The 27,887-nt window shown below is 38.2% G+C and overlaps 1 protein-coding gene across 4 annotated transcripts in view; it reads right to left on the bottom strand.

Moving 5' to 3' along the window:
- RRBP1 (ribosome binding protein 1) overlaps window positions 1–27,887 on the bottom strand; it is a 115,711-nt gene that overhangs the window by 48,719 nt on the left and 39,105 nt on the right. For all 4 annotated transcript variants that reach the window (XM_072634518.1, XM_072634517.1, XM_072634516.1 and 1 more), the window contains exon 3: window positions 2,303–2,451. In XM_072634518.1, the coding sequence (XP_072490619.1) occupies window positions 2,303–2,451 (149 nt within the window). The remainder of the gene's footprint in view (window positions 1–2,302; window positions 2,452–27,887) is intronic.

A 27,887-nucleotide genomic window follows, 5' to 3' on the forward strand; every position in this document is an offset into this window, starting at 1 on the left:
TCTCCACTAGTCCTACCTTGTGCCAGTGACAGGCAGCTGCCCCCTTGGTGTCTAAGACCATCTCTATTGTTCTATGGTTCAGAATCAGCAGAAGGAGGAAAGAGGGAGGAAGGAGCCAGCATTACTTCTTGGGGGTGCTGACAGTCATTCCCCCCCAGATATCCCCTGCACAGCCTTCCCCATGTACAACCACAAGAAACTCTAGGGCAGCAAATGCCATTTGACAAATTTCAGTAAGGAGCCAGATGCAAGGACACTTAGCTCTGGAGCAATTGTTTGGGTATCTCTCAAGCACTGAGTGCCAGCCTAGGGTTGGCACATCCCAGAATATCTCTAATTATGTTCAGAAATGATGAAAAATCCCCCAAGCAAAATTAATTTTCATTCACTTTTAATTTACAAAGATAAATATGGGTGATACAAAAGCACTAGAAGTCACCACTGTTGGGACTTGTGCCAGAAATAGGAGAGTGTTAAATTCAAAAAGGATTATTAAGTGCTTGTTAGATACTAGGGAAAGAAATAGAAGAGTTCAAACAAAACAAAACAAAAACTAGCTTCTGCCTTCAAGGTGCTTCCAGTCCACTAGAATGTAAGGATCTGAGCTTTTGGATCATTCCGAGTGTCAAATATGAAATATTCTGCTATGTTCCACCCTTGTTCTTGGTTTTCAAGCTACAATTCTATCTTCCTTACGAGATCACTCCTCTCTCCTCCCCATAGGTTCAATGGAATTATATCTAATTTAGAATACATTTTATCAACATTTGTTTATGCAAGATAAGCCCACCATCTCGATCCCTGCCCAAGCACAATCCCCTGTAATAAAGTGATACAATGTCTGACTGGACCCTGGAAGCAACATTCTACTTGTAGATTTCCCATCTCTCTACTGGGAAGAAGAGAATACCTTTCACTACCAGATTATAGGATCATATATAGGGAAAGAGGGGACCTTGGAGGTCTTCTCATCCAACTCCCTCACTATACAGATAAGAAAAATAAGTAAGTCTCAGATATTTAGAGGACAAGCCAATGTCACAGTGGTAGCAAGTAGGAGAATCAAGATTTAAACCTAGGTCCTCCAACTCCAAATTCAGTGCATTGAACCACATTAAGTATAGAACTTACAGTAAGGAACATCTGAGTTCAAATCCAGGCTCAAACTCAAGCTGTGTGGCCTTGGGCAAGTCACTTACTCTCTCTCAAACTCAGTAATCTAATCTGTTGCTTGGTTGTCATCCTTCATTCTTGAAGAGGACCAAAATGACATACCATGATAAAGTGAAGTTTCAGTGTATCCCACTGTGGCTGATCAGACCAATATGGGCTCAGAATGCTCTACCACAGGCTAGGCACAGATAGTCCGTGTGAACATTTGAGGTGGATACTCCAAATGTGCACATCCTGCATTTACTTTGTGCTGTCTCAATTCTGCTTTGCTCAGAGAGCACAGCACCCTTTCTGATGTGGGCATGCCATGCTAAGCAGTCCTGTGCCAGTGTTTCCCATGTTGCACAGTCAAATCCAAAGTTCTTGAGAGAGACCTTGAGAGTGTCCTTGTATTGCTTCCTTTGATCGCCATGTGATCACCTGCCCCATATGAGTTCTCTAAAAAACAGGCAAGAGTATATTTTGCTTTCGAACATCATGGCCAGCCCATTGGAGTTTCGCTCTCTGAAGCATAGTTTGAACGCTTGGCAGTTCAGTTTGAGCAAGGACCCTAATTTGCAAAATCTATAATCTGCAAAATGGGGGTAAGCATAATAGCTTCTACCTCATGAGGTTGTAAGGACCAAATAATACACATAAAGTGCTTTGCAAATCTTAAGGTGCTATGTAAATGCTAGCTATCAACATCATCACTTTAAAGTGAGGATTTGCAGCTGCTAATGGTCAGGACTGATGTATTGGCAGCTCAGTGGTGATCAGAATGTAGCAGAAGACAAAATATACTTGTACTGTGATTAAACCCAGCTTGGGATGAAGGGGATAAGACAGTATGCTTCTCTGAAAAGAAAAGTGAAGGACAATTTTAAAAGACCAGATTGTTTTATAAGCATTTTCTTTCCAGCTTAACAACTCCAGCATGAGTTCATCAGTGCTATACATTCACATCTGGGAATACATCACCATGAGCACAGCTGCATCTTGCTACAGTGGCTGTATGTGGTACAGGGCTACATAACAATTTCTGTTTGTTTTCATTCATGTGGGGGAGGGAAATATGTACATGTGTGAGTACACACACACATACACACACACACAATTAAAATTTCTGTCAAGTGTCAGAACTCCTTACCTTATGCCAGGTATCCTGAACAATTCCAGCTTTCTCTGATAAGATTTCGATGAGACAATGGGCTTCCCCTTCATTGAAAACTGTACTTCGGAGGGTAGAGACCAGAGTCTTGTAGGGCAGATAGAGGGGGCCATCAGAATCTGTTGGTGCTATAAGGAGAGAAAAAGTATTTATTGAGGATCATGTTAAATAATACATACAGATCTCAATGGCAGCTATTATTTCACACACACACACACACACACACACACATAAATGAAGCAGTTGGGGGAAGTTTCTAATCAGAACCCATTTAGCATAAAACACTTATTAAGCACCTACCAAGTCTGGAACACCATGTGTTAGACTACAGAAGATTTAGTTAAGACAAGATTGCTGAAAGCCCTGTTAGAGCTTATATTCTAGTTATCAGAAGAGAAAACAAACTCCCCCACAATTTCCGAAGTGAATAAAGAGGGGAAAGTGAAAGCTAACCTACTTTAAGATTATTCAAAATGCCAAGAAACTAGCTAATAAAGGTAAAGTTTCTTCCCTTTTAAGAGCAATTCAAAAAAAAGAAGTGAGAAAAGTGAAGAGAGGAAACTGACCTCTCATTGCCTTAACATTACTCCCATAAAATGATGGGATTTACCTCAAAATAACTGTAACATTCATTGCTTTTGTCTCCCCTGGTCTCTCTCTAAAACAGACAAAAGGTATAGTGTTAAGATCATGGAGTCAAAAGAGTAGGTCTGAAACCTAGCTCGGCCATCAACTTCCTGTGTGATTCTGCAAAGTCATTTGCCCTCTCTAGGTCTCAGTATGGGCAGTTAGGTGGCAGTATGGGCAGTTAGGTGGCGCAGTGGATAGAGCACTGGGCCTGGAGTCATAAAAATTCATCCTTTTGAGTTCAAATCCAGCCCCAGACACTTACTAGCGGTGTGACCCTGGGCAAATCACTTAACTTTGTTTGCCTTAGTTTCCTTATTTGTATAAAGAGCTGAAGAAGGAAAGGACAAACTACCTCGGTATTTTTACCTTAGTCAATAGCTCACTAAAGACAGTCTTCAAAGAAATTATCAAATGTCTCAAAGGATCATAAATTTAGAGCTAAAAGGGGCCTTGGAGACCATCTAGTCTAAATCCTTCATTTTATAAATGGGGACACTGAGCTTCAGAGACATTAAGTGAATTGCCCAAGGTCACACAGGTCATAAGAGGCAAAGCCAGATTGGAGCCCAGGCACTCTGACCCCCAATCCAGCAGCACCTATTCTTCTTACCCTATATCCTCCCAATAACTAGTCATCTCTAAAAAATCCTCAAAACACCTAACAGGTATTTTTTGGTTTGTTTGTTTATTAGAGGTTTTTTTTATTCACTTCCTCAAATGCTCTTTCTCAAGACTCATGAGCTCAAAAAGTCCTCCATTCACTTCAGGAATTAGCACAAAAAATGAACTGAGGAGTCCTGACTCATGAGAGAAGACCCAGTTAAAGTACTTGCTAGCAGTTTTCTCTTGACATACTTCAAATCTGTACTGCAGTTGAATGATTTAAATAAACACAGGCATTTTATAAATACCTGGTATATTGCTGGACTGCTGAGCCCAAACGAAAGAAAGCTGGAGGGAGGGCATAGAGGGACAAAGATTTCCTTAGTAACACTCAATTCTCTACTTGTCACAATATTTTCACTTACTAGCCCCATTATTTTCATTACAAGTCAGAACATTCACTGTGATACTTTAATAAGTGGAATGGGAGCGGTAGGTGAAATTCCGGTTCTTATGAATACCTTCAATTTGCACATCTGTCCTGTAGAACCATAAATAAGTTAAATAGCCAAGCATTGCGTTAATGGTCTAAGACATGGTGGGCTCTGTGAAACCCCCTGCATCTCCATACTTGGGAGCAATGATCTCTTAGTAGCAAAATAGGTATTCAGGAAGTAAGGGCGAAGGGGCAGAGGGAAGGAGCAAGATCCAACTTGCTAGATTCACTACATGCACTTATGCTTTGAAATAAACTTCACAACCTAATATCTCAAAAGATCTGCCTTTCTCACCCTCTCCTCCATCCTTCCCCACCTCCCTAGTTCCATGAAAAAGGGAAGATCCTTGCTTTTCAAGCATTAAATTTTCCCTCAAAACAGTGGATGCTAATATGCCTCCAGAAAGACTGACTGATTATTGCATCCTGCACTCTCTACTCACCCCCAGATATTGAATGAGATTGTCCTCTCATGAGTCAGTCTAGGAGACTACTCCTAGAAAAGTAGAGAAATCTTCTGTTCAAGCATACACAGCACTAACTAAATGTGTAATTCATTAAAAGAAACCTACATAATGAAGCCTGCAGATGTCTCACTAGAGAACTGTGTCTTTCATTTCAATTTGCTATCCCAAATATTCTACACACTGTCTCAAGTTAGGAATAATAACTCTTACTTCTGTAGTACTTGAGAGTATACAAGGCACTTTATCTCATCTGGCCTCACAACAACTTTATGAGACAAATATTACAGGTATTATAGTGTCCATTTTGCACACCAGGAAATAGAAAAGTGACTTTTTGCCCATGGTCATGCACCTAGTAAATTATGAGAAACTGTATTTGAACTCACAGCTTCCAGACTCCAACTCTCTCCACTAGGCCATGGAGTTTCTAGGACTAAGGAGAGAAATCTAAAATCACTAGTAAATGGATACTCAAATTTAAGCTAGAGGTGAGGTGATTTTAAGTATGTATTGGTGATTTTAAGTATGTATTTGTGATTTCATTTGTTGCCATGGCAAAGAATTCAAGAATTAGTCACAAATTTGCTAGCCTACTGGTTATAAGCCTCCTTGCACTTAGCTAGGCTGACTAACACTTAGAAAGCAGGCCCAATCTGCTGCCAACACCACACTCAAGTCTTTCAGCATGATGGCACCTGTTACAGCTCATGCTTCATTGACAGAGCCCTCCAGAGCCTAGAGTCACAATTCTGCCAGGCTTCTGAGAGGTATTGGTGGAAGGAGTTCCCATACTAGAATTTCCATATCCTGATATACTCAAAGATCCTTTATGTATTCCAGTATCAGTTATTCTAATGAATCTTTTGGCTTTTCCACAAAACAAGTCCATAAAGTAAACTTTTTCTGAGAGGGAGGAGAGTGGGGCAGAAGAGGAGCTCCTTCATACTTCAATGAACAGCTAAGCAAACAATTATACTATTTCCAATTTCCCAAATGATATGAAGTAGGGCCCAAACACATGGCTTCAAAATAGGAAACAACTTTCTAGCAACATGTTTTTATCAACTGATTCTTCAAGTTCAGCCACTTCACAAGTGACTAGTGAATTTGGAAAAACATTATATAAAAACTTATTCCTAAACTTTCTCATTTTTCAGACTTTTGAAATCTTCAGGCATTTCAATAAACTGAGCCTGATGCAAGACTTCGGCAAGTAGCCTGTTGTGCAGAAATATTTCAATGATCTGCTGACTACCTTCTCCTCTTGGATATTCTCTCCTGTCTTGAGTTTTGTGACACTTCTCTCTCATTTTTATTCCTACCTATCTGGCCTCTATTTCTCAGTCTATCCTTAAATGTGCTGGATTAATTTAGTTTTATTTATAATAAGACTTTGCTTCAGCTACATTTACATAGTAGTCAGCTATATAAAATTTTAAACACTAATGTCTACTATATTACTGGTCCTCAAGGAATTGATAATCTGGTTAAAAGATGATTTATAGTTTTAAAAAAATTTAATATTACAGGGCAGTATCTTAGCCATAAACCTACTGAATGGCACAGAGGGTGGGTGGAATTTAGAGGAAGGAGAGATTACAATGGGCTAGAGTAGGCAAGGAAGGTTATGCCTGAGCTGGGCCTTGAACTTTCGTGTCCTTTCTATCCCTGTACACACAATCACAGTGTTCTTTAGGGCAAAAATGGGGACTCTTACAACCTCAGGGAACAAGCAAGCACTCAGGAAGTTCCCTAAGACTGTTCAGGCTACCGTTCTTGCTACTCATTCTCCTTCCCTAATACTTGAAAATTCATAAACACATTCCTTCTCTAGAAGTTGGAAGAGTCTCCAGGTGAGATCTGTTTTTCTCCTTTTTCCTACAAGGGATCCAAAGAAGGATGCCCCCAGGATACAGGAGGGAAGGATGCTGATTCTAGAATTCTGATCATCTGCATCTTAATCAGTATTTTCCCCCATTGAGAGCAGCTAATACTGCCAGATCCAAACACCAAAAAAAGAGAAAATATTCAACTCCCCGTTGTCATGTTATCAGAAATAAGCAATTTCTAATACCTTGATTAGAAATAATGAGAAAGGAAACTGAGGTCCTCACAGCACAGAAGAGACTGGAATCAATCAACAAGCCCTGTATTCAGTGTCAGGCACAGCTCTGTATGCCTAGAGATGCACAGACAGAGCAAAACAGTCCCCACCATCAAGGAACTTATCTTCTAATGGGGGGATAAAATATACATAAATCAATGACTCTTAGGTGAAAAGGCAACTAGGTAGGACTCCTTCTAACTATTCTAATAATGATAAAGTTCTTAAGAGTTTTATGTACCATTTTCCCACATAGGAATGCAAATAGTTTAACCTGATTGAGTCCCTTATGATTCTTCTTTTTTTTAATGCTTCTCTTGAGTCCTGTGTTTGAATGTCAAATTTTTTATTCAGTTCTGGTCTTTTCATCAGGAATGCTTGAAAGACCTCTATATCATTAATATCCATTTTCGCCCTGAAGAATTTATACTGAGTTTTGTTGAGTAGGTTACTCTTGGTTATAATCCTAGCACCTTTGCTTTCAAGAATATCCTATTCTAAGCCCTCCAGTGATTTAACATGGAAGATGCTAAATCTTGTGTGATTCTGATCCTGGTTCCATAACATCTGAGTTGTTTCTTTCTGGCTGCTTGAAGTATTTTCTCTTTGATCTGGGAGCTCTGGAATTTTGCTATAATGTTCCTGGGAGATTTCATTTTGAGATCTTTTTCAGGAGGTGATTTGTAGATTCCTTTTCTGCGGGGCTGGAGGAAGGCAATTGGGTTTAAGTGACTTGTCCAGGGTTACACTGCTGGTGTCTGAGGTCACATTTGAACTCAGGTCTTCCTGACTCCAGGACCAGTTGTCTCTGGTAGAATCTTTCAATTTCTATTTTGCCCTCTGGGTCTAAGGTATCAGGGCAGTTTTCTTTGATTATTTATTGAAATAGGATGTCTAAGCCCTCTCCCCACCCCCATACACATACACCTTGTTTTATCATGGCTTTCAGATAGTCTAATAATTCTTAAATTATCTCTCCTTGATCTATTTTCCAGGTCCAAAATATCAGATGAGATATTTCACATTTTCTTCTAGGTTTTCATTTTTTTTACTGTTTTATTTTTTCTTTTATGTTTCATGAAGTCATTAGCTTCCACTTGTCCAATTTTAAGTTTTAAGGAATTGTTTTCAATGAGCTTTTGTACCTCTTTTTCCATTTGGCCAATTCTGTTTTTTAAGAAGTTCTTTTCTTCAGTAAATTTTTGTGCCTCCTTTACCATTATGCCAATTCTGTTGTGTTTTTTTATATTATTTTCCTCAGTATTTTTCTTGTGCTTCTTTTACCAAGCTGTTAATTCTCTTTTCATAATTGTCCTGTATCATTCCCATTTCTTTTCCCATATTTTTTGTCAAGCATTCCTATCTTTAATTCTTCCAGGAATTCTTGGTAGGCTTGTGTCAAATTAGTATTTTTCTTTCAGGCTTTGGCTGTAGGTGTTTTCTTCTGAGTTTGTATCTTGGTCTTCCTTTGCCACCATAGTAGCTTTTCATGGTCAAGTTTTTTGTTGTTGTTAGTTCATTTTTCCAACATATTTCTTGACTTGAACTTGGGCTCTGCTCACCTGGGGAGTGGGAAGACTGTCCCAAGCTTCAGGCTTTGTTGTGCTGCTATTTTTGGAGATACTTCTGGGGGGCTGGAGGGTCTGCAAGTTTTCAATGCTTCCAAGGTAGTGTTATCCAGGGAGAGGTGTGGTCACAGCTGTCCTCTAGTCTTTATCCAGGAAGGACCCCTATTCCCCCAAAGCCAAAAGTGTTGGTGTTCCTCTCTGCTTTGGAACTGTGACCCAGAACTCTGTATAGGTAATGTAGCTGCCACATCTCCAGTCCTGCACCCAGTGTCAGTAAAGGGTTCACTGTAATCTCTTTCTGACCAGTTGCCTGACCTCCTTACCATCTCTGGGCTGAAAGCTCCCAAAACTGGCCATAATATTTTAAAGCCTTTTTTCCCCAAGTAAAATTGCTTTTAGGTGCAAAACTCACAAGACAATTAACTATGCTTCCACAAGAGTCAAGATGGGAGTATGAAGCTTCTTCCTGTCCCTTGCTTGCTAAGTTACAAATAATGGTTGGCCCATGTGGATAAAGGAAATGGGAGAGAGCAAGAAGGCTAAAGGCAATAACAAACACATAGTTCCCTTCTTGAGCACAGACACAGAATTATTCTAGCTCTCAGAAGAAGGTTCCTGAAAAAGCAGAAAGCCCTCCAACATTCCCTTCCCCTTCCTCAAAAGCCAAATATACCTTATTTAGGATTCCACCACTGCCTTCACACTCTAACCTCTAATAGCTGTTTTAGGAGATATTTATAGTTTATCAGGTAGATTTAGACTTGAAAGGCATTATACAAGGCAGTATCAAAGTGGTGTAAGAGAATATTATAAAGAGTACTGGACTTGCAGCCACAAGACCTGGGTTCAAATTCTACCTCCAACACTTAGCTTTGAGAGCATGGAGAAGTCTCACAGAGCCTCAATTAGTAATCTATAAAATGGAACTAAAAACATCTGCACTGTTTACCCAAAAGCTTTATTGTAAGGAAGTCATGTTGCAATGTTCCTGTACAAATTTGAGTTCTTATTTATAGTCTACTCAATGTTTATCCATTTTATTTTTTTTAATTTTTTGCAGATTTTGTCAAAGACCTTTGCTACATATAGAATTGTGCTAGGAGGAGAAAAGGATTAACCCGTTTCCTTTAAGGAAACAGAATTTCAAATTATGAAATGCAGGCCAAACCTTGAACTTATTGTTGAAGTATAGTGTCCCTAAGAAAGGCTTAGAAAGAAAGAAGCAAAGTCCACAGGTAGTTAAAACAAACTTGCCCTTTATTCTACTCCCACCAAAGAAATTAAAATTATGCCAAGATGGTGCTTAGCCAACCTATCTATAGAACCAGTATTTAAAGGACATACTAGATTAGATAAAGAAGTATTAATTTAAGGAACCCTTTAGCAATTTCCTGGAACTGCCCCTTCCAAGCATTTCCACCCCCACCCAAATCTCCCATCCAAGGCCCAGCTTGGACAAAAGGAAGTTTCAAAACCACTTCAGCTTCCAGGGAAAAATACCTGCCTGGGGAGGAAGGCTCTGCCAAAGCAGCCACAGGATGGTTGATGCTGTGGGAACATAGTATACAGGGCACCTCAAATATTATTAATTCCATTCAATTTCAAACCACTTTCTGGACTGGACTCAAGAGTTATAATCATTAGCAAAAATCATTCTGGATATCTTCTCATCTCACTGTTAACCACAGTATTCCATAGAGAATGTTCTTAACACTGTTGGAATTAAGGAGTTTCCAAAGGGTCACATGAGGAAGAAGTACTCAACAATCAAGTAAACTAAAATGCTCTACCACATCCTCCCTTCTCATTCATTTATTGATCATCTTTCCTCAACAAACCAACCAAAGCATGGGTGTGCATGGGTCTGGATGGCTGTAATATTTTCCTCTGGCTGACGCTGGGTTTACCCTATAGGAATAAAATGTAAAATGTTGCAGGAATTGCTTCTTGGAGTGTGTGCTGATAGTTGTTCCTTAATGGAAGGAGGATTATCAGAACAGTCCTGAGTTGTAATAATAAAAATAAGTCACAAAGCAGAGCCGAATCCAGGGTCTTGACATCTCAACTTGCTTTCTGCTTAATCCCAAATCTTGTACAAATGCCACCTCAGACATGTGGTTAGGAAATAACATGCACCAGGGTCCAATGACCTGGACTCAAGCCATTGGCTTATTTATACAACCCACCCTAATGAAACTTCTCTACTTCTGAGCCAAATTCAGTGTGGATTTCAAACAGGAATCAGAATCTGACTTCAAATCCCATTTTACCACTCACTCCCTGGGTGACTCTGGACAAGCCATTTAACCTTGCTTGGCTACATTTATAACATTGGTATAATAAGGAAGCTGAGCCTTACAACAAGGGAGTTCCCTTACAACCCTAAATATATGAATCCAACCACCTAACAGAAGTGCAAAAGAGTTAAATATAGACTCCAATTTACTGTGAGTCTTTTTTTGGTTCCCAATATGAGAGGGTGGGTTTGGTGAGGAATTTCGGATTTGGGACAGATGGTTTTGATCTGTCCTTTGAAGATCTCTATCCTCCCACCTAATTTTTGTTTTCTTTCATGCACAGTGAAGTTTCCAGGGACAGAACTTTTTCATTAATGAACAAGATTATACCTAGTAATTGAGGAAAGTCAGAGACCTCTTAAAAAAAGGGAACTAGGAAAACAAACAACTGGACCAGTAGCTTCTTCCAACCTGAAATATCTACTTTATGAGAGAAAGTCAGGAAAAGGAGGAGAGGGGGAAGTAAAAGCTAAGGCTGAAACAGCAAAGCTATTCTGGCTGCCTGTATTAATGATTTAAGCTTCAGTATCAAACGTCAAGGTTAGCAGGAGCTATATACAGGCTAATAGACCAAAAAGCTAGAAAGAACCTTAGAAGCCATCTTATCCTACACTCACATTTTAAAGATGAAGGAACTGAGGCAAAGAGAAGTGAAGTGACTTGTCCAAGGCCACAGAGTAACCCTCTATTTCCAACTCTATTTCCAGTGATCATTCCACTCTTCAGACTCCCTTCTCCAGTTGCAAAAAGCACATTTATGGTTAGGGTTAGAAATGCTACTTTAACATTGCCCTCTTATCTTTTTAGTTAAAAAACTGGGTTTGGGAAATCTAAAGTATGTAACCAACATTCTTATTTTAAAGGTTTAAATGAATTAAGAGAGTAGAATTCTGTAAGGTTTAGAACTGAAGGGGACTAGTTCCTAACCATTCCTCCTTTCCTTTCACCTCAAAAAAATACTCAGAATTTTTCTTCCTTAACCTCCATTCACCAGTATATATGTCTATACTTTACACAAAGGTTGAGAACAAGGAAAAGTGCTTTCTTGAGCACTATCAATTCTTTTGCAAAACAAATACTTGGTTCCAACAAAGAAACATATTTTCTATTATTTTGGACATTACCCCCCTCACATTAACACTTTAGACCAGTCTATAAGCTCCTGGAGAACAGATTTATTGTAAAGGGGAACGAACCTTTACCTCTTTCCTCTCCCAACAGAATGCAAGTGCTTTAAGGAAAAAAACTTCCTCATTTTGACTTGGCAGTGCCATGCACACAGCAGGTACCTAACGCTTGTTGGATTGGCTTTGAAACCACTGGCACACTAAGCATTGTCATTTACATGTTTATTAATCTCTGACAAACTATTTTCACAAATTTTTTCTGACAAAGACAAAATGTCTTTTGGAAGGTATATAGATGTTGTTATGACTAATAAAACACAAGTTCATTTATAGGTGTTACTAAATTCATAATAACTTTTTGTCACTATGTATTGTGCAATCTACATATATTTGAAGCATAATTCCTATCATGTGAGAGAGGAAAGTTCATAATATTAAATGTGAAAAGAGGGTTCTCATAATCAAAAAGGTTGGAAACCACTGCCCTTGATTACAAGACTGGATGCTTAGGGCATGAGTATTTTCATTGCATGTCCACTGAATCTGGACAAAGCTAAGATGAGAAGTCCATTGTCCAACTGAGACATTATATGGTAAGAGTAATGTGTGTTCAACATCTAGTAGGGGTGAAACGGATTCATTTACGAAAGTGGCTCTCTTAGATATTGGTAAAGTACCTTGAACTTTAATAAAATCAACAAATAATGAATTACCTCTGCCCTCTTTAATACAAGTAGGCCATAAAATCCTTCCTTTCTGGCCACACTTAAAAGACACAAAAATGACAAAGGGTGCTTTACTTGGTTTTATTTAGCACAGACCATTCTTGATTCTATGTAAATGGAATTTTCTTTGGAGGACTATTTGTATGGCTTCTTCTACACGTTTAGTTGAATATCAGTCTTCTGACTGGATCAAAAAAGAGTCAGGTACTTGATTAAATTACACAGAAGGTAAGATGGCAGAGAATAGAAGTGGGGCAGGCTTGAAATCCTTACTACTGGGGATGCTGAGGCTGGTGGATTGATTGAGGTCAGGAGCTCTGAGTTGTAGTGTGTTAAGTCCCTTGGTATCCTCACTAAGTCTGGCATCAATACAGTGAGTCTGAGAGTTAAATGGAACCACTAGGCTGCTTAGAAGGGTTAAATGGGTCCAGTTTGGAAATGTAACAGGTCAAAGGCTCCCATGCCAATCAGTGGTGAGATGAGCTGACTGATGAGGTGTGAGGGACTTCCAGTGAGATAGGGAGACACGCTTAAAAAAAAAAAACAACACCCCACAACAAAAGCAACAACTAAATAAAAATAAACGGTGAGTGGCTGAAGATATCCTAAAGCCCCAAAAAAATGACTTCTGAATTATCCATCACTATCTCTGCTCCTCAGTCATCCTCAAGGATTATCACGTATTGCACATGACATCTCCCTGAATAAAAAAAAAACACAACACTGTCCAGAATTTGTGCTCAGGTATCTCTATTCTTCTCTTAAAAGGCTCAACAATAAAGCCTAAAATCAGCATGGGTCAGCTTGGGCTTACCCAAGTGTAGAACAGGCACTCTTATCCTCTGTCCTCCTCTTACCTCAATCAATGGCAGAGTTAGAGATTAAAGGAGTGAGGCCTGGCTCTCCTCAGCAGGCAACCAAGGGCTATACAAAGCAAACCAAGCAACTTAGGATTCATGTTGGCCCAAAGGTCAATGTTCTAGTCACACTCAATTTGGAGCCTCTGGAATGTACATACTGTACTTTTAAAAACCGGCTAAAGCTTTGGTTTACAGAGAGCACAGAGGTCCAAATAATGTACAGCTGAACTAAATTCCAGTTGCAGGACTAGAATAGCTTTTGAAAATTTAAAACTATGATGCTGATTATTACCTTGTCAATGCAGCTTAGTTTTTCAAGAAGGGAAATGGAGCTAGAAAAGGCAAACCAACACAATTACTTGAGTAAAGACTACTAATCAGGGATCAAAAATAGATTTTTTTTTAAAAAAACATCACCACATATACTCTGGCTTCCTGTGTAAGAAATTTAACCTTCCTCAATAACCACCAAATACACATTCTTCTGCTTTAACTACTTGAGAAAGAAACAACAAAAGACAGGGATGATTTGGGGAGCATGCTGGGGGAGGAAAAGCAGTTTTCTTCAGGAAATATTTCCCCCTCCTCTTGTCTTCCCTCTTTCAAATATTTAGATAAAAATCAGCATCTTTTGTTTCCCCAGACAGCATTTCCTGCTTGTTTTACACCTGCATTTATAATTCTCTCATCTAAAGCAAACACAGCTTCTCCCCACAGTTAAAGCTGCTTCATGACACGACCACATGACCAGATGTCAAAAGAGAGCCATGAGGGGCTAGAGAAGACAAAATGAACCTGGGAAATAAAGGTGAATAGGAAGTGCACCATCAGCAGAAATGCAGCATGAAGCTTTGACCCTGCACCCCAGTGTGGAAAATATACTGTAAAGAGCATTTCTCCATGGGGAAAGAAACAAGAGGGATTGATCCCTAATGACTATGCAAATTCAAGTTTGCCTAGAACTACCTCCCAGGCTGGCAAAATTAATTGTCTTCCAGCATCCATTGCAACTTAATGTAGCTACCTGTCAGTATACATTTTACCAGCTGATTTCCAAAGTATATGGGCATCAGAATTCACCCTGGAAACATTTCCTCAACCCCTAAAGTTCTCCATGGACTAAAGGAACAGATCCAAACCCTGCTGCTATCGATCAGCTGTATCTCTGCTGCTGTTTTCTGGAGAACCTTTGGGTAGCCCCAAGTTCTCCATGTTTTTATCACTCTGTACTCCCAGAGAATAGAGAAGTTAGCTTTGAAAGTCAGTCAATAAACATTTATTAAGCCCTTACTATGTGCCTGGCAATGTGCTAAGCACTGAGATACAAAGAAAAACAAGAAGATAAGACAGTCTTTGCTCTAAAGGACCATGATAAACTCTTCCCTGAAATGGCTGTATACCCACCACACCAGTCCATGAAAGTTAGTTTTATTTTCAAAAATCTCTACTGTCTTCCTAACCTTTTATATTAAAGGACCCTAGACAGTATACTCCATAAGGAAAGGTGGGGCTGGACCTGTGATTTCACTGACAGAATGCAGTGGTTCTCAAAGTGGGAGTCTACAAAACCCTTTCAGGAAGTCTACAAGGTCAAAATTATTTCCATTATACTAAGATATTATTTGCATATTCAAATAGAGCTCCCTTTTCCAAATACATTTCTGTGTCAGGCCAGATTTTCTTCATAAATTTCAACCAAAACCTACCACAACAGACTGTGAATGCAGACACAGAAGAGAATCCAGCTACCTTCAATTAAGCCAAATAGTAAAGAGATTTGCAAAAATATGCAAAATAATGCCAACTCTTCTCACTAATTTATTTTGTTTGGGAAGGTATGGCTATTTATCACAAACAAAATTTTATTTATGTTAACATGCAATGGGTTTATTATTCTTATTTTAAACAAATTAATATTTTTTAAAAATTATGTTTTAATTTCCAATATAGTAAAATATCAATAGATAAAACACATACATAAGTTCTTTGGAGTCTTCAATAATTTTTGAGAATATAAAGGGATCTTGGCAGCAAAAAGACTGAAAATTAGTAATACAGAGAATTCTCAAAAAAGGAAATTCCTCTACCTTCTATGTAATATATAGTCTTACAAAGTTGCCTGAGGTACTGAGAGATTAAGTATTTTACCCAGGGTCACAAAGTACGTATCAGAGACAGAACCTGAAACCAGATCTTTGTCGTTTGGAGGTCTACTGTCTATGGACTACACTAAAATGCCACTGTCACTGTTACCAACATTATTGTTAGTACAAAAGTAACAGCTTAACTTCATATACCACTTCCCTCCCAATAACCCAGTGAGGTCATTATCATAAACAGTAATCTCATTTTACAGATGAGGAAACTGAGGTTGGAGAAGATAAGCCTAAGGTTAATGGTATTAAGTGGTAGAGCTGGGACCCAAACTCTATTGCTCTCATTTTAAAATCCAATACTCTTTCCACTACATTACCCCCAATTAATTCTGTAACTCCACTAAGATACCCAGTTAGACATATTTAAAACTGCTTATATCATTCAAGACAGTAAAATCAAAAGGTTTCCTTTCCTCTTTGCTATTGTGAACATTCTGAATACTGCTCTTCATGTTCACAGTTTTTCATCTGTTCAATCCCAGAAGGCTAGGTCAATACCTATGAAACTTTTTATAAAACTATTAGCATAACACTACAAAAATACAAACTTTAAGTGCTTTTTGACAAAAATGCTATCAGCAGTCTGTATGCCAGAGAACAAAAATGGGCAATATCAACACATTCTTCAATTCTGACAAAACATTTTAAATACATTTATAATCTTTATTAATTTAAAAGAATAGAAGGGAAAGACCAGTATTAATAGACAGAGATTCAATCATATATTTTTCATTAAATGCCCTTTGCAAAAAATAATAATATAATTAGTTCTACGCTAATCACAAGAGTGCCTAATTAAATGAACTCTTGTAATTAGTATATTAGTAATCTATAATTTCAGTTTAAGGGGAACTCCTTTTACCACTTAGTAATTAACTCCTAAGAAGTTATCTTAGGTTCAGAAACGTACAAGTACTGTCAGGGGCAGAATATGAATGCTTATCCCCCTGGCTACAAACTGGTATTTCTACCTGGCCACAATTCTAATTAGTAATTTTTTTTTTTGTAAATAAAAAAGCTTAATTTCCTAAGACAAAATCCTTTGCAAGCTTGTTTGCAAATGTTTGCATAAAGTTGAGGGAGGGTCCATTCAGTGACCTCACTTCTCCCTTAAAAATAATAAACAAGATGTTATACTTTAATATTTTTATCAGGTGAGAACACTTCTAATAAATCAATCAGTTCTTTAAAAGAATTAAACTAAGTAAGAAAAATCCTTCATCAGTTTGAAAGGAGTCAAAACCAACAGATGAAATGCAATGAAGTTACAAGGACACATACTGATATTATTGAAGAGATTCCGCCACACCATTTGGAACTTGAGTAAAAAAGTAAGCCATTTGGAACCCATCACTGAAGTACTGGGTAGCAGCCTAGAGAACAGTGCAGCTAAACTCTAAAGAAGGTATCACTTGGGGGATGACAAGGAAAAGAAATTCTATATCCATCAGCCCCTTCCCCTTGACCAAAGGATTGCCTTGTCAACTCTGAAACGTTTCTTAAAAGTGTCCCCAGAACAGCTGATGGTAGTATGTATTAGGAACTGGGGACAAGCTAGAACCCCTGAGGAAAGGCAGCAGGATTCTAAGCCTAGCAGAAATGTTGCTGAAGGGGAACTGCATAGGGACTGCAGGGAGGGAGAAAAAAACTTCCAGAAGCCAAGAACTATGAATTACATCTTTACCACATTTGCTATTAGACTTTCTACTAGATTCTGTATGCGTGTGTAGGAGGGCATGCCATTGTTTGAGGGCATGTTGCAACAGCAACTGTTCTTACTTTATCACCTTAGTAAATACTCATTTCTAAAGCTAAATGAGTCTGGCTGGCTAACTGCTATCATAATCAAGAGAAGTATATTGGTCTGGCTCATGCACTATAAGTACTAAAAAAACCATTCTCCTCTCCCCCAATCTATTGAATCCTCTAAATAAAATTTGGCCAATGCAGTAGAACTGGCTAAAGTGAGGGGGCTCACTGGAATTTATTTACTGTTGAGAAAACAACTACAGTAATTGATGTCCAGCTAAATTCTCCAATTGGTATGATTCTCAGAAGTCTGAAGGGCTGTCATTTGCTGAAGCCAAGTTATCCAAATGTTTGCTTATTTAAGGGTAACAGAACATAAGCTAATCACTTAGAATTTTATTCAATGCCTAAAAGCACTTCCCCATTAAAACAGTAGTAACATTATAAATAATAGCTTAATCCTAATAAAGCAAGGAAGAAAATGCTCAGAGTATTTTTAGCAGAACCAAGGAGACTGCTACAAATGTCATTTGGGAAAACTTAGTCCTTTAACATTTACTTCAATGTTAATTCATCACCAAAAAAATGTATTGAACAGATGCCCACTCAAAAACAAATCAATTAAAAGAGCTCAGGTAGTAAGAAAAAAAGGCAATGAGTCAGAAGACCACGTTCAAATGCTGGCTTCAATATTTCCTGGCTACATGATAGCTGACAAGCAGAAACATAGAATGGATTAAGGGGGAAAGGGATATATTTAGAGTCCAGAGTGTATCATCCCCATCAAAACTTCTTTGGGTCTAAGTTTTCTCACCTATGAGGAACTTGGACTATATCATCTCTAAGGCCTCTTCCAGCTCGAAATCCTAAATCACTTTAGAATCTAGATAACACATAATTTCCTCATTTGTAAATGGGCATAACAATATTTATGCTACTTTATTTCATTGACTCATTATGAGAAAAGTATTTTGGTTGAAAAAAAAAAAGGTCTGTCCAACCTACTACAGTTATCATTTCTTAAAACTCCTTTAAGGGTCTTCCAAAGTTGACTGAACACTAAATCGTTAAAAACAGGGCAGGTGGATGGCAAAGAGGATAAGAGTTCAGAGTTCAAACTGTGCAGCAGATACTTGTTATCTATGTGACCTTAGGCAAGTTACTTAACATCCACCCGTTTCCTCATCTGCAAAACAAAGGCATTGGTGTCAAAGGCCTCTACAATTCCTTCCAGCTCTAAATCTATGATCTATGAAAATGGCTAAAAACAAAAATATTAAAAAAGAACGCCACACAACACACACACACACACACACACACACACACTGCACCCCATAGGTGGTAGGAAATCAGTCTCAGATTCCCCTCCACCAGTCATCTAGACCTCTACAACCAAGTGCCAATCTACCTTTTTTAGTCTTCTTCTACGTCCCTCTTTTTTTGGTACCCTATAATCCACCTAAACTGATCACATAACTGTTCCTATTCAAATACAAAATCTGTAAACTGGATCTGCCTCTGCACATTTCTCACAAATGAAATCTAATCCCTTTTCCACAGAAGGGCACTTCAAACATTTAAAGATAGCCATCATGCTCCTAGTCTCTTCTCCACTGTGACCATCTATGAAATGGTATAACTATCACCTGCATTTTATCACAGGGTTGCCACGAAATGAGATAACAGATCTGAAAAGTACTGAGAGGCACGAGATTCCACTTCAAGAATTCAAGCAATCTGTGATTGCTTTTGGTTTGGATGATCTGGAACATCAATGAAAGCCATTACCACCTCTTTCTGAGTTGCTGACAGAAAAAAAAAAGTGTCACCATGGGGATATACCTAGTAATTAGCCCATCTGAACTTAGATAGGTTGATCCTTTAAACTCAAAACCTTCTAGACTAGTAGGCCCCAGCAGAACTTACAGCCTTCACTTTGTGGTGCAGCGTCAGAGGAGGACTTCAATGTAGATATTTTCAGAACACAATGTCAAAAAGGTAGTTTAAAAGCTACAAAAATAAAAATTCCTTAGCAGCACACTTATTGAGATGATATAAGAAAACACAGGCTTGTAAACAGCAAGCAGTACAAGCCCCATACGGGGAACAAAGATAGCTGACTCAAGTGGATTTGGTTTAAACTGTCTCATGTAAATACTGGATTGGGTTAGATAGAAGTTAAGGTTGAAAGTGGGAAAGGGGAGTGAAGGACAGTCAGGGGCTCATAAAGCCCTGGTGCTCATCTGTTAAGGCTGGGTTCTGAGAGACAGGACAAAAAAAAAAAATCAAGCCATTTGGTGGCTAATGGAAATTGTCATAGCTGCAAGGATCAGGTAAAAGGACAGCAGGGTGATTAACGCACTAAGAAACCACTGTCTGCTATATCCAGAGACCATGTTAACTACAACCTCAACCTCAGATCAAGTTCTCAGCTATAGGAGACAAATCTTGGAAGACTGTATGGTATGCTCTCTAAAATGTGCCTACCAAATCCTTATCACTATGGTTTTTGGAGTACTTGTGGAACTTCTTGGATGTGTATGTCTATTACACCAACTGTTTTTTTTTTTTCATATTTATACATCCCTTGGTTTCTGTTTCCCTTTGATAGACAGTATGGTACAGTGGAAAGAGCACTGGTGTATGATTCAAATCCTGCCTCTGACAGTTATTTACTTGTGTCATCCTGGGCAATCAATAAACAAGCATTTATTGAGTGCTTAAAATACATGAAGCACCACACTAGGCATTGGGCATAACAGAAAGACAAAAGATGAAATTGTCCCTGAGTACAGGGGGAACAATATTAGCTAAAGTCCCCAGGTTTTTTCCTAAAATGGCAATCAAGGCTCAATTGGTCCAGGGGATTAAGGCTCGAGCCATTGATACGGCTTCACAATCATCTTAGATATCAAAAAAAAAAAAGCCCAGCTTACAAGTAGCTGGAGGTCCTGAGAAGGCTGCTGTCTCTATCAATAGACCTTCTGGACCAGAAGCATCTATAGAGACCAAAGGAGTTGTGTCTACCTCAGCCAATGCTGAAGTCTCACTGAGTGTCCTTTCCATGCTAGTATTTGGTAAATGTCCTTCTGTTAAATGTAAGGTTCTGTCTGGATTGGAACATGCATACATATATAAATGAATCCTGAATAAAGAATAGAAAAAATATATATGTAGAAAATATGTAGAACCCTCCCTTACCCCAAAGTAATTAGGGAGGGACAATACTAGCACATGGGGAATTAGGAAAGGTCTCCTGCACATCAGTGGTACTTCAACTGAGTGTTAAAGGAAGTGGAGGATTCTCCAACGGCAGAGATGAGGAAGAAATGTGTCAGCAGCATAGGAAGTATATCAAGTTCAAAAGCAAGGAGACAAAAGGAGACTTCTGTGCAAGAAACAGAGGAAAGCCAGTTTACTTAGACTATAAAGTGCAAGGAGAGTCAGTGTATGTATAATCAGGCCAAAAAGGGATGTGGGGACCAAGACATGAATGAAGGGTTTTAAGGCAATAGGGAACTAGAACTGAATTGAGTAGGGGACAGACATGATTATATCTTTAAGGAAAATCACTTTGGCTACAGCGCAGAGGATGAATTGGAGTGAGAAGAGACTTGACAGGCTAGAGGACCAATTAAGAGGCCACTGCAACAGTCCAGGCAAGAGGCAACAAGGCCCTTAACTTGGGCAGTGGTGGCATGAGAAATGAGGAGAAAGATGAGAGAAATGTTGTACAGGTAGAAATGGCAAGATTTGGCATCTGACTATATATGTGAGCGAGAAATCAAAAGTAATGCTGCAGTTATGAACCTGGGAAGAATGGTGGTGCCTACCATAGAAACAGATAAGGGTGGGTTTTGAGATGAACAACTCACTTAATGTCCTTGGGCCTCAGTTTTCTCAACTGTGAAATGAAGGATTTGGTCAAATGAGCTCTGGGTCCCTTCTTACTCTAGATCTATGATCTCATATTTGTTTGGGGACATTCACTAGACTCTGTGCTTACTGCCAGGCCAACGGGCACTAGAAAATTGACTATCCACATATTGCATTTTATTTCCAAACTGTAGGGACGGACTATAAATAAAACCTATTATTTGTATTGCCATTTATGAGTGAATTTTAGAACCGAGGAACAGGGAATTCAGAACAAATGGGTAATTAGCAAAACAATAAGCTTTCCTAGAAAAAGGAGATAATTTCCTTAAGTCAAGATCCTAATAAACCTTGGACACCTGGAGACTGTAAAATTAGTCTAGTTAATATTGGTTAAGAGCTGAATTCTGTCCTTGGTCAGTTACCCCCTTTTTAATCATGATTTTAAGCCTCTTGGCTTTCAGTTTTGGTGCTAACAAACAAGGAATTGTTTCTTGTCAGGGGTATAGTTTCTAATTTACACCAATGACATCTAAATAGCGAGGGGGAAATTATAACTTGCTTTCCTTTAATTTTACAACTTTTCCACAACAGAGAACAATAAAGGCATAGTGCTGATAGGAACTTCAAATCCTGTTTGGCTATAAGGAGGCTAATTCAGGATAAAAACCAAATATTGCAGTCATTTAAGAATACTGAATACCAATAAGCTTGATATTTATTTGGAGCAAAAAGAAAAGTGATATTAAATAAGCAGAAAAATTCACAACAGCCAAAAAATTAATCAAGAGAAATAATCTACTCAAAAATTCATATACTGTAACACTAAATAAGGGTGTCCCCTAAGAGTCTTAGTGACATTTTAAGCTTTAATAACATAAAATTTGCAAGATTTGGGGTATTTGGCATGAATATGGATTGTGGCTAGATGCAGAAATATAAAGATGCACCCTCATAAAGATTGTGTGATTTAGTGGAAAGATAAAGCAAGCCTCTGTCAGAAAGCCCTGAGTTCATACCCCACACCTGTGACACACACTTGTGAACCCTCTGGTGTCTCAAACAACTCTCTAAGACTATCCATGGCTAGGAACAGCTGCAGGTCTACACCAGTTTCTAAATCAGTGAAATCACAGATCCAGATAAAAATAAACCACCAACAGCAAAACACACTGATGTGGAGTTTTGTTAGTTACCATTCTCATTAGAGACTCACAACAATTTTGTCTTCAGACCAAATCACACCATATTCCTATACTCTTCTCTATCCTCACTGTACCCAGTTCCATGTCAGGTGCCACGCCACCCCCCAATTTGAGTTCTTTCTGTCTTGTCATGCAGTTTCCTCATCAAGGCATGCTATCCATAGGTACCCAAGTTCAAAGGATCTGTGATCTTGAGTATTCTGGGACTCAGGACACCCAGAAGCAATAAGTAATTGGATATGCTATTCAATGCCTCATCAGATTGAGAGGGAATGGGGGAAAAGAACACAGCAAATACTTGGTGGGAGCCAGATCCAAGACTTTTGTCTTTTAAGGATTCAAGTATCAAGAAATGAATATATGTGTGAGGAGTAATGAGGAAAATTATGGACCAGACACTGGCACTGATTATTGATAATAAAGAATTAACAAAATGAGAAGAGGAAAAAAAATTGGTTATTCTAAAATAATACAAATTACAGTCATTATTGTGAACTGCTTACCATTGTTGCCAAATTACCAGTCTGTAGCACAACAACAACTATGGGTCATTAAAAACATGCCACTTTAATTTTGTAGTTTTACTTGATTTTAACAGTAAATTCTACACTTGCGCAAGGTATGACTAAAAGTAATGGACGGGTCACACAAGCCACACATATAATTCAGTCATTACTTAATAATTATAATAACAGGAGTAATTATTATCAGTAGCATTAAAATAATAGCAAGTCACATTTACATAGGGCTTTACCATTTATAAAATGTTTTTAAAAATAGGAAGCAGCACAGACTACAGAGTGCTTCTGGAGCCAGATTAAAATGTAATTGAGAAATATTTCACAGAAGAAATAAAAATACAAAGAACATAAAAAGTGCTAATATGTACTTTTCTAAGTCAATATGTAACAGCAAGGATCCAATCCTTACTTACAATTTAGTGGCTTGGTTTCTATTTGAGTTTGACCCTACCATAGTGGGCAGATCACTGCACTTAATGTCAGAAAGAACTAGAGGTTAAAATTCCACCTAAGACACCTACTAGGGCAAAATCATTTATCCTTTCCAAGCCTCAGTTTCATTACCTCTAAAATGAGTGTAACAATAGCACCTGCCTCCCAGTATTAAGTACTTTGCAAAACTGAAAGCATTATATAAATGTTAACTTATTATTAGTCCCTCATTATACGTTCAGTCTCCAGTTCAGTTTCCATAATACTCAGGCATCAATGAAGCTGAATGCTTAAAAAAAAAGTGAGGAAAGGCTAGCAGAGAAGACACTGGTCAATACAGAACTCAAGCAACTGAGCCATGATTAGCATAAAACCAAGAGGTAGGTGAAAAGAATGGTGGATAATCCAAAGATTACTGGCAGAGTTGTAGAGTATCTTTCTTATGGATTTCATGTTTGCATTCTGTTAATCTTCACAAAAATTATCATGGAAAGTTTTGAATCATGGAGAAACAGAGGGAATGGAAAAAAGAAGTTTTACTTTCCACCTCCACAACTCAGTGTTCAGTTCACTCTTATAAACCCACCGAAAGCCAAGGCTACAAGATTTCCTTCTTATGAAAACTGTCAAAGTCACATTCCATCCAATCCAAAATCCTGTCTCTAATAGGAACCCTCAAGGAAAGATGTTAACAAAACTGCAACTTACACACTACAGGTGCTTACTAAATGTTTGTTGTATTAATTAAATTAAATAGTTGCAATCTTCCCCCTACCCATCTCTTCTCCATTCCCCCTGATATCACTCTGGCACCAGCCCTCATTACCACCCAAGCAAAAAGAAGACACATAAAGCTCTGGGAAAATCTCAAAGTGTTATATAAATATCAGCTATCAACAGACAAAGTAAATATCCTATACTGTTGTCTTTCCATCTCAACTTCCTTTTCTCTAACTCCAAGTTCCTTTGCTAGACTTCTTTTTTGTTTAGGTATTCACCTAATCACATCACTACTTTGCCCAAAACCTGTGAAGGCTCTCTATGAGGTGTTGAGCAAAATTCAATCCCTCTTCACAATCTGGAACCTTTACTGGACTATTAGTTTTGAGAGAATAGACCATGTTTTACCCACCTTTTTATTCTCCAAAGTACTTCATACAGCGGCTTGCGCATAGTAAGCTAGATATATAATCTCATATGAGCAGTGTCTACACCCATTAGAATGTAAGGTCTTCAAAGTCATGGACTTTGTATTTAATCCCTGGTGCGTAGCACAATGCTTGACACTTAATAAAGGCTTTTCATTCATTTAAATTTAAAAATTTTTCATTCATTAAAAAAAATATATATTACATGTTTGTAAGTGAGCAAAATTCTCTTCCAAAAACAAAATTGAAAATGGGGAGGAACCTTTTTCCACCTTATCATGGTTTTGGAATTGTATATCTCTACTTAATTATAGGGTCATTTTTCTTTTTAAATTTCCAATACCTTTCTTGATGAGGCAAAGTGATGTAAGGCAATAGTGTCAAATTCAAATAGAAACCAGGACCACTAAACTAATAAGGATCCCTGTGGGCACATACTGACTTAGAAAACCACATATTCAGGTTATTTGTGTTTATTGTATTTTTGTTTATTTTGTTAAATATTTCACAGTTACATTTTAATCTGGTTTGGGTGCCAAACTTGTGAGTGTTGTAGACTGTGTGTTTGATACCTCTGGTGTGGGAGACAGAGTGCTGGAATTGGCGCTAGGAAGCCCCAAGTTCAAATTCTTACTAGCCATGTTGCTCTGAGCAAATCACTTAACTCCTCTACCTCAGTTTCCTCATTTGTAAAATGAGGGAGTTGGACTCAATCGCCTCAGGTCTTTTATAACTAAATCTAAGATCCTAGCATCCCAAGTAATATCCTCTACAAGCCACCATTTGACCAGCCCAGTTGTTAGGGCCCTGCCCTGCCTACCTTAAATTATTTGTTTTAATCTACCTTATATTTACATATCTACTTATATGTACAGTGGAAGGTAAGCTCTTTGAGAGCACAAATTGTTTCATTTTTATTTTTCCATCCCAAGCACTTAGTAGAGGTCCTGGCATATTATAGGAATATATGAATGGTTACTGAATTGAACTGACCACTGGATGAATTTTTGGCCATGGCAACTCATGTAACAAACAAACAGACAAATAAATAAATAATGTGAGGAGACCTTCAGCCCTATGAAACCACCTTCCACTTCTGAAGCAACAATGGAAGAGTGAAAGGAGAACAAATATAGAATTCTAAGAATCAAACCATTTTAAAATAATTTATTAACCTAGTGGTTGATATTCTGAATGAGATTTCCAGTTATTTACTTCCAATAAATCAACTTATTATAAGAAATGAATCATACCACTACTGACATTCTTGAAATAAATGAAGTCAGAAGACAGAAAGAGAAGTTGTAGCTAAATGGGAAGATACTCGTAGGTTCACATTGGAGATGTAAACAAAGGAACTGTAGCTTTAGTTTCTTTCACCTTGCACCCAAGAGCTGTAAGTAACATTTCAAGGGAAATTTTATCTTCAATACCATGATGAGTTCAACAATACCATGAAAATAACCGCTTCTTAAATACATCTGCTGCAAAGGAAAAAGTAGAGAAGTTTTACCAACAATTTGAAAGGACCCTCTAAACCAAGTCAATATGTTTTGCCACTTAGTGAACTTTAAACACAAGGTGGGCACAAGGAAAGACAGGAAAAAGAATGATGTAAAATATGGTTCAGGTTTAAGAAATGAAAAGTGGCCAAAGGCTCATTGACTCATGCCTTTGAATATTTTCTTCAGTAAGAGAGTGAGAAGATAAAAAAGACAGCAAAAGTTAAAGCAAAGACTACACAACCTCTCAAGTATGTTGTAAAGAGAATTCTCATTCATATATCCCACTCTGTGATTCTGTGATCCACCAAAATTAAACTGGTTACAGACAGGAAGTCACTGGTAGCTCATGCAGGAGTTATTCAAGATATAAACTAAGCAAAGGTCAAAATTAGCAACAAATTAGAAAGATAATAATGAGAAAAAGACACAATTTCAACCTGACATCCAAATTGAGAAACTGAAAATGGTAAGAGTGTCACTGTTTCCTGCAAATATTCAACAGATATAAAACAATCACAATAATGGGGAGGCTAAAAGATCCCAGAAATCTCTTTAGTCAGCAAGGATGTTATCTCCATGTATGGTTGCCAAGGGCAGCACCACCTTAAAATACAATCCTATTTGTAAAAAACAGAGAGGAAGATAGTGGAGATTAACAGTAGTGTTGACTTATAAAACAAAAGGTTAAAAATAACTCTACAGAAGCTTGGGGAGAGGCTCACTGTTAACATCCACAGAAGTAAGCCTTCATAAAGGTACTCACAACTATCAAGGAAGATGTCCTAGCAAGGGAAAAGGGTTTCCCTTTATATCATAGTGTCTTCTAGAGGCTTCTACTTGTAGTTAATATGCTAAATGCATCAAGCTGTAGAATATAATAGGACCTCTCTAGTTAGAACCATAGTTATCTATTTAGTTATCCAAAAAAGAACTGACCTAACAATATATACAGAAATAACTAAATAGATGAAAAATGTCCAAACTATGACATGTACTTGGAAGGTCAGTCTATTAAGAACACATACATATACTGTATATATACACACAGACAAGCATGTATGTATGTATTATGTGTGTATGTGTGTGGGTATGACAGAAACCACAGAGGGACAATGATTTGGGCCTGGAATTAAAATGGTGGAAAAGAATGGGCTAGACTCGATTGCATTTGGGTAACTGTAGTGCTTTAAATGATTTAAAACTGTCTCACTGTCAAAGCTCATCTTTTCAATTCAAATAGTCTCCTAGTATTGCTATATGGTACAAATTTTAGAACATTATGGTCCCCCAACAACTAAAGTTCAGAGTGATATGCAAAGCAATGGAGAGATACATGGTGGTTGCATGTAGGATAGAGGATATTTCAAATAATGACTTATGTGGAAGAAGTAGCATGAGGGATATCATTCAAGAAACATATATCACAAAAGAGGGGATGGTCACCCAGGAAGAGTGAAAGCAATCAATCAGCAAGGATTTATTTAGTATCTACTATGTGCTAGGCATAGTATACAGTAGAGTAGCATACATTGCAAAACAAGCAAAACCAAAGGAGTCCCTGACTTCAAGGAGATTAAAGTCTAATGAGGAGATAAGCTACATACATTCATTCATACATACAATACACACACATACACACACACACATACACAAAGCAGATACAAAGCAACATTAGAAGAAAGGCCCTAAGGAACTTGGGGGTGGAGGTATCTAGGAAAGACTTCTTATATAGTAGGACTTGAGCTGAATCCTGTGGGAAATCAGGGATTCCAAAAAGGGGATGTGAGGGAGCAGACAATGTCAAGGCTCAGAGGGAAGTGAGGGTTATGTGGGAGGGAAGACCAAGCAGGCTGCCAATATGGTTTGACTCAAGAGTGAGTACATGGGACAGAGTAGAAGCCAGAAGGCATTAGGTGGTAAAGAGCTTTAAATGCCAAACAGAGAAGTTCATAGTTGATACTAGAGGGAACAGGTCACTAGAGTTTACCGACCAGAGGGAGTGACATGGTCACTCCTACACTTCAGGAAAATCACTTTGGCAGGGAAAGACTAGAGGACAGGAGGTCAAACAGGACTATTAAAATAGTCTAGGCAA

The sequence above is a fragment of the Notamacropus eugenii genome, chromosome 1, assembly GCF_028372415.1.
Source record: "Notamacropus eugenii isolate mMacEug1 chromosome 1, mMacEug1.pri_v2, whole genome shotgun sequence".
In the NCBI taxonomy this organism is placed as follows: domain Eukaryota; kingdom Metazoa; phylum Chordata; class Mammalia; order Diprotodontia; family Macropodidae; genus Notamacropus; species Notamacropus eugenii.